Here is an 8,279-nt window from a genome sequence, read left to right as displayed (position 1 = left end):
TATGCTTGTTTTATACAGGACCCAGCAAAAATTACATCACCTTTTTTACTTTTTTTGGGTGGAAGTGAAATGCAAAAATTACTATTCCTACTAAAATCACAACTCATGTTGCAATCGCAGTATATGTCATTTGCTTTGATGACATGTGATTAGGTCTGTTGAGGGCCTCAAAATTATTTTTTTGCTCAACCTAATGCTGTGGCATGATGATCCAACCACTGTCAGCTGTGTGACTTGTATGTGACTGATTTGCTCAACCTAATGGTGTAGCGTGACCTAATCACCATCAGGTGTGTAACAAAGGTGTGGCCCATATAACAGATAAATGTAGCTGTGTCTCAATATGCTTGTTGATCTTGAAGAAGGTCCAAAGGCCGCACCAATCGCACCATCTATCACAAAAATTGCATATCATGTAGCCCTACGTTAATTGATGGCACACAACTGCTCGTAGGAATTACATTGGACCAATTAAAAAATTGTCTCCATTTATCACTTAGACACCAAGACATATGAAAAAAGGGTCCAGGTTCAATATTACAGAACCTTCCCTTTAAATTTATACATGTACTGGACACCAACAGCTATAATGATTGCCCAGAAAATTACTCTCAGGAAGTGGAGGACACCTGGAGAGTTTTTTTCACAGGACCGTTACAGAGAAAGGAAAGGTGGCTGAATATGAGAGAATGTCATATAGGTTAGCAGCACGGAAAAATAGTTCCTGAAGTAGGGGGTGCGTGTTTCTTTTGTAAATGTAGAAAGTAAGCATGAGGTGGAAGCACACTGATGACAGTGATTTCAATCAGAGTGCTATTGTACTTTCTCAGAATTTTTTTTCCCTTCTTATCCAAGAAAGTCACTTACTGTGTTTGACCCCATTTATTTCTGCATTTCTGTTTATTTAATGTGGGAATGGGAAATTTGGGAAGTTTACATAGTATTCTTTCTCTGATTTACAGGTAGTCACACACAGTCATAAAAATAATTCATAGGCAGATTCCAATGTTTTTAGGTGCAATAAAACTGAATATGGAAAATCAATAAAATATTCAGCAGACGTAATTGTATCCCTGGCAGTGTAGAGAGAGCTCATAGACCTTCATATGTTTCACAGAAAATATAAATAAGTGGTACAAAGGATCATGCTTCACGTGGAACACCTCAATGCTACATTAAATAACTTCTTAATAATATTTTGCAACCCTTCCTTGATTATCATCCTGGTGAACGTGTTTGCCTGCTGCAGGAAAGGCACCAGTGCTTTTATTTTTAACAAATTAGTCATATTTTTTCTTTTTCTTTGTCATGGTACCTATGTGTAAAAAATGTACTGTATATGTGGTCATTTACATGAACACAATCCAAGAATGTTGTCTAATTTATTTATTATACTATAATTTAGCAATACTTGTGCTTTCTGGTACTATATTTGCGTAAAAAAAGAAATACATATTTAAAAAGAAAGAGAATATAGTTGAATAGATAACTAAATGAATATGTATTTTAAAAATTCTATAAAATATTGTTATTCCTACAGTCCTGGATCCTGATAAACAGAGGGAGATAAATAATCATCATTTTGTTTTTCCTTTCCTTCGACATGGTACCACTGTACTGAAATGTATATATAGTCATTTACATTAATATAACCCATGTATGTTGTATAACTTGGGGCAGCAGTAGCTCAGGCACATAGGGACTAGGCTCGGGAACTGGAGGGTAACAGGCTCAAGTCTCTGCATGGACCAAGTATGGAGTGTGAACTGGAAGCTAAAGAGGTGCCAGTTGGCCTCCTAGACACTGCCGAGGTGCCCCTGTGTCTCTTTTGTTATGTTTTTGGATAAGTATCTTTGTCCTTTTACTTTTAGGCTACTTTTTAAAATAATATTTTCAAATGCATGAATGGAAACATGATATATTTTTGGAACTGCTTCTGCACTGTAACTTGAGCATCTTTGCAAAAAAGAGTAATTAAATAGATTATTATTAGTAGTAATAATTCATTCATCTATCTATCTATATTTAAATGTCATGGCGGTGTTTTGTTTTGACTAGGACTCTCAGTATTCTGGCTCTGATAAATGGAGTGACATAAATCATCATCATCATGTGGGGACCTCCAGGAAACCCTTTAACAACCCTTGAGGCGCCGTGGGCCCCACCTTGGGAACCACTAATGATCTGCCATGACCTATTCCCTGCCCAGGCTGACCGGTGGCAGACAGGTGGCGCTGGTTCACCGGCGCTGATGGGTCGGCCAGTCGGGAGGAACAGAAGTTTGTTCTGCGCTGTGTTTTTACGCAGGCGCAGATCACACTGTTTGTCCAGTTTCACTGGTTGACTTTTACCTGTGAGGTAGATCAGTTTCGGTTCGCCGGTGGCATTAAGCAACAACAACCACCGGGGTCCGGTCCAGAGGTGGTAAGACTTTCCTCCTCCCTCCCCAGTCCCGTGTGACTCCCATTGCGGAGTGTCGGACGGGATTTCTCCGGGAATTCAGAGTCGGTGCGCAACAGCGAGCGAAGCAGGAGGCAGGTGCACGGGAGAGGACAGGACAGGGGGAGGAGGAGGGCTGCTTGTATTTCCGTGAGGGAGTCCTGTCGTTCACACCGGGCCCAATGATTGGAAATCAACTGGTTGGCGCCTCGGTGGTCGATGTGTGTTAGTTTCATTAGTATGCGGCTGGAGTCCCCCCGCTGCTGCCGACATTCAGCCTGAGGACTGATCGGCAGCCCTGAAGTCTCCCCCGTGCCTGCTAAGTGACTCCTCGCCCCGGGGAGGACGAGGAGGAGGAGAAGGAGGAGGAGGAGGCGGCGGCAGCAGAAGCAGGACGCCGGCTGCTGCTGTGTGGAACAGTTTTCACGGACACGGCACGGACCTCCTCACCTTGTGGATCAGGAAGATGATGGGCTTTCTGCGCCGGACGTTCAGCCGCCGCTCCCGGAGCCGCTTCCAGACGAGAGAGAGGGACGAGCGGGACGGTAAAGGAGGAGGAGGAGGGGGAGGAGGAGGAGGGGCAGGAGGGGTGACTGGGAACCCCCTGCTCCTGGCACATCAGCAGCAGGTCGTACACGCGCCCGCCGTGGTCACCGGGGGAGCGGCGGTCCACATCCCGGCGGCCGGGACGGCGAGGACCACCATCACCTGCCGTGTCCTGCTGCTGGACGGCTCCGATGTCAATGTGGATTTGCCTGTGAGTGAGCTGAAGCCTGTCCGGTGTGTGTGTTTACACTGAGTGTGTAAACAGAGTCCATGTCGCAGGGCGAGGTGGTAGCCTAGGTCAGTGTGTGTCAAAGTGCGGCCCGGGGACCCCGTGGGGACCCTGTGGGGGCTCCTGGTGGTCCCTTGTAAAAAATAAGAGACAGGGTTCCTCAGTGTGTCCTGTTTAGCCTGACTCAGGGTTGTTTGATTTTACTTGCAACTTTTTTAAAATTCAAAATAAGGAGAAACTCTAACTCACAGAGCTGCAACAGTGCAACAATTAATTGATCATGTGTTAACTAATTTGATAACGATTAATCTGTTTGGGTAATTTTTCAAGCAAAAAAGTTGATGTTCACTGATTCCAGCTTTTTAAATGTAAATTTTCTTGTGTCTTTACTCCTCTACGACGCATATAACATATTTGGGTTGTGCACAGAACAAAACATTTGAGGACGCATCCTGTTCTCATTCCCAACTTGTCAAATACTGTGACTTTGTCAGTGATTTCCGCAACAGACGCCAAGCCAAAAGACACCTTTCGCTGCAGCATGATACACCCACGGTAGGCGTCAGGTTCTAACATTGCCAGATGGTGTCAGCTTGAAACACAGCCGGTAACAACATAATATAACAGCTGGAAAGTCCCTGTGGAGGTGGGTGGGACCAACAAACCCTGGACTTTCACCCAGGAGCAGGCTGTTTGATTCCCATGTGAATTTTGAGCCAAACCATGATGTTTTTTTTGTAAACCTAACCACATGCTTTTGTTACACAAGGAAATAAATCTAAAACAAGTTGTTTTACCAACGCTGTAAGTGTATTTGTATCTAACAAGCAGAAACTGTATTTTTAAAAGACACTATACATGTAACAAGCGTAAATTGAGAGGTCGTCCTGGAACATCAACAACAGATGCAGGAGGGTACCTAGTGCATCATATTTGGACTTGAAAGGCCACTGACAAAGCAACGATATTTAACTAGTTGCGATGAGAACGTGTTGGAGGGCGTCATCTCGGTCTTTGGGAAACACTTGTTAACATTTTGTTACACCTAATCGATTAATCAAGAAAATAACCGACAGATTATTTGACAGTAAAAGTATTCGTTAGTTACAGCCCTATGACTCAGGCTGATCTGAAAAATTAAAACCTAATTTAATCACAGTAAAAATTTAATTGAGCACAGTCCTGCTTAGAGAATTTGGAAAAGTGTTTTGTCCTTTTGCTGCTTTTTATTCCCTCATTTATCCAGCAGACACAGCAGCTCAAATTAAGGCTCAATAATTAGGGATACTCAGCTTACTTTGCCAAAATGTCAGGAGGTCAAGGGGCCAGTGGCAGCAGCCCTGCACAGACCAGGTGTACGCAAGGCTGTTGCTAGAATACTCGGGTCTTAGCCCAGAATTCTGTCAGGGGATCTGTGGGATCCCTTCTGTCACTTCTTTTTTTTTGATAAACAAGCTCTATTTTGATGCTTTTTTTTACACATTAATTTTTGGTCATGTTGGGGCCAGATTTAGTTAAGTATCACTTGCCTAGTCTATCAGATGATTAGTGGATTGACAGGACAGTTAATCAGCAGCAGTTGTGATTATTTAACTGTTTCTCATGTGAAAAAGTGCTAAAAGCGCACTGGTTCCTGTTTCTCAAACGTGAAGATTAGCTGCTTTTACTGTAATTTAAATACATTTGACTTTTGGACTGATGGACAAACAAAATAAGCAAACTGAAGACCTCATCTCTGGATCTGAAACACAGGTTTTAGCTTTTTTATACTATATTTTTGACTTTTATTGGGCTAAACAATTATAAAAAGAATAATCAATGATGCAAATCACTGGTAGTTTCACCCCCAGTGAATATCAACAACGATGTGTATCTAAAATGTGTCTATTTAAAGTTTGGCACAGATAAGTTACCAAAGTTTCCCTGCCTGTAGAGTCATACTGGCCTATATAGTGTTAGTGTTAGTGTGTGTGTGTCTGCCTCTTCCTGTACAGTGAGAGGTACAGCTCCAGATGGTGTTATGATCAGCCAATTCATCACATTACTTCCCCATTTCTGACTGCTGGGAAATCTAAGATAGACCTGAAGCTGCCCCCTCCTGTTTGCTCTTTTACAGCACCTTCCTCTCTCTTGTTCTTCTTCTCTCTGTCTATTTGCCTCTATCTGATCTTCCAATCTCTGCTCTCCCCCCTGCCTCCCCTCCGTGTGCCATCCTCCCTCCTAATCTTCTTTTACACTCCCTCTGTGGCCTGCTCCCTCGCTCATTGTCTTACTCTTTCGCACTCCGCGCCCTCCTCCCTCCTCCCTCCTCTCCTTCTCCCTTTTCAGCCTATTCTCCATCCATCTCCCTCTATTCCCCGACTCCCAGATCTGATTTACCGCTGTGCGGACTCTGTGTCACAGACAAGTGCTGTGAGTGTGTGAGGGGTAGGTGGGATGATGAGTGACTCTGTGTGGGTATTCGTGCGTAAGTGGCTTCTCGTAAGATGTTTTCATGTTGGAAGGTTGCATGTGTCACCAAAGCTGCTGTGTGGTTGCGTCACCTATGAAACGTTCAGACAGTGTACAGTGGGTTATCAGGGTACAGGATATTTCATTTACAGTCCAATAGGGAGATTACAACAATAACACAACGCCACAGCTTCTGCCGAGCTCCAGCAACAAATGACACAGGGCCTGTTAAGCTGGCAGCTTAGTCACAGGTGTGTTGGAACAAGTTTGTTCATGTCAGGTCAGGTGCGTTGAATCGGGCTGAAACTCACCTATTAAAGCTTAATAGTCTTTCACTCCCAGCTGACTGCAGCCCAAAAAAAAGCAGGAAGTAGTGTTGTCACAATGCCGGAATATCTAACCTTGATACAGTTCCCTTTGAAAAATATCGATATTCGTTACTGTTTTTGATACCACAGGAAGAAATTGACATTGAGGGCATAAACCTTTAAGTTTTATTAAAGGTCCAGTGTGAAGGATTTAGAAGGATATACTAGCAGAAATGGCTTTCTAGTGTATAATTGTCTAAAAATAAGAATCGTTGTGTTTTTGTTACTTTAGAATGAGTCGCCCATATTGACGTAGGTAGCTGGTCCTCGTCCACGGCTTTTTTAAGTTTAGAAAACAATAAAAAATAATGCTGACAATAGCGTCCCATAGGTTAAACCCTGAAACACTCACTTTACTGAAATGTTAAGACAAGGAAAAATGTCCAATTTTCACATCTGATAAACTTAAACAAGAGATTTTGCACTTTAAAAACAACTTAAGGTCCAGTGTGTAGGATGTAGGGGATACATAATTAACAACATAACATAATTATGTTTTCTTTAGCGTATAATCACCTGAAAATAAGAATCATCATGTTTCTGTTACCTTAGAATGAGCAGTTTATATCTACATAGGAAGCAGGTCCTCGTCCATGGAGTCCACCATGTTGCACCATCATGTTTCTACAGTAGCCCAGAATGGACAAGCCAACACTGGCTCTATATAGGGCCATTCACATTTTTTGCGTCATCCACTGTATTTAGCAGCCACTCTGCGACAAGCAGCTTTGAAAAAACATTGATTTTTTTTAATGTGAAACTGCTTTCATCAGTGATTTTATTGGTTTGAATCCTGGGTTCTAGGGATGCACGATATTGGATTTTTTGCTGATATCCGATTTGCCAATATTTAACATCTTATTTGGCCGATAGCCAATACCAATATCGATATATCTGCTTTATTCCCCACCTTATTTTAGTGGTCATCAAGTCTCTTCTGGAGTGGAATAAGTATCATATGCATGCATACTCTCAGCACGATGGCTCATCAGCAGATGGAGACGTGAATTACAATACTTTCCAATGTCTGTCATATTTATTCATTGTACAGACTAAGGAAAAGCATGTGGCTGATTCTGATAGTTCATTTTAAAACCTCCTGAACATCTTGATGTTAAGTTACCAGAGAAAAAAGGTGAGCGCACATCAGCAGGTCCTGGGCTAGCAGCGAACACCAGAGGAGAGACACTGATTGGTAACGTAAGCTGCTTTATTCAGTGTTTTTAGTGGTGTAAATCATCAGATACGTTTGTTTTGGAGAGAGAGAGACATCTACAGATCATTTGTTTCCTGTTTAAAACCTTCTGAACAATAAACACTGAAGGAATTCTAACTGGGAGAAGTTTCAGCTGTTTGCAATCTGCAATCCTCACTGCTAGATGCCACTAAATTCCCCTAAATCTTACACACTAAGATAGATATAACACGGCTATAAAATGAAGACACCTTGTCTTGTGTGCAGTAAACAGTGAAACCATTTCAAGTATTCAGAATCAATATGTATCAATAAATTGATATATCTGACTAACACTTACAGTAACAGTACAGTATTCACTCCACTGTGTAAGAGACTGTGTGACAGTGTTGCCAGCAGTGTGTGTGCACCCCTGTGATAGAGGCTATGATTTCAATCAGCCTCTCTAAAACTACATGCTGCAGAATGAGCAGGAGCGTGATTTTTTTTTCTGTCCCCAATCCCTTAATACCACTGATTTCCTCACACATTCATACACTCACCAGGAAGTTTAGACTGGTTATCAGGATCCAAAGTACAAGGCTGTCATCTTTCTACACACCCGCTGGGTGTTATGTGGGTCAGACTGGGGTTAGGTCTTCACGCTGGGGCGATGAGGCTCATGTGCTCATGAATTGTTCAGAGGAAGTTTGGGACAAAGTGTTCCTAGTTGTGCTTGAAGAAGTATTTCACTGCTGGAGGGATTGTCTTCTCATAAAACTAGGCTGTCTGCGCAGTGGGAAGACACAAATACATTTAAAACTGGTGCTGCATGACCAGAGAAAACAGAGGGAAAGGGCTGTGGCATTTGCTTTTGCTCAAGAGGTAGAACACCTACAACTACCAGAATGCATTGCTCTGCACTGGGCCAGTAAACGCTCCAGCTGGTGGGTGACATAATGCCGTCTGGTAACAAATGATGTCAAATTGCAGTGAAATGTTTCTGAAAACATTTTAGGAGTGAAATAGGCAACACAGTAACAGAATCTTGGTTTAAATCTAATCAGCGCTG

The 8,279-nt window shown here is 42.6% G+C and overlaps 1 protein-coding gene across 2 annotated transcripts in view; it reads left to right on the top strand.

Moving 5' to 3' along the window:
• The first annotated feature begins 2,048 nt into the window (after positions 1 to 2,048).
• Positions 2,049 to 8,279, top strand: part of epb41l4b (erythrocyte membrane protein band 4.1 like 4B) — a 31,799-nt gene continuing 25,568 nt past the window's right edge. For both annotated transcript variants that reach the window (XM_049582563.1, XM_049582562.1), the window contains exon 1: positions 2,049 to 3,196. In XM_049582563.1, coding sequence (XP_049438520.1) covers positions 2,906 to 3,196 — 291 coding nt within the window. In that variant the 5' untranslated portion in view covers positions 2,049 to 2,905. The remainder of the gene's footprint in view (positions 3,197 to 8,279) is intronic.

Source organism: Epinephelus fuscoguttatus, linkage group LG8, assembly GCF_011397635.1.
Source record: "Epinephelus fuscoguttatus linkage group LG8, E.fuscoguttatus.final_Chr_v1".
In the NCBI taxonomy this organism is placed as follows: domain Eukaryota; kingdom Metazoa; phylum Chordata; class Actinopteri; order Perciformes; family Serranidae; genus Epinephelus; species Epinephelus fuscoguttatus.
Note: the sequence above shows the minus strand (reverse complement) of the source record. Positions and strands in the feature narration are given on the sequence as shown.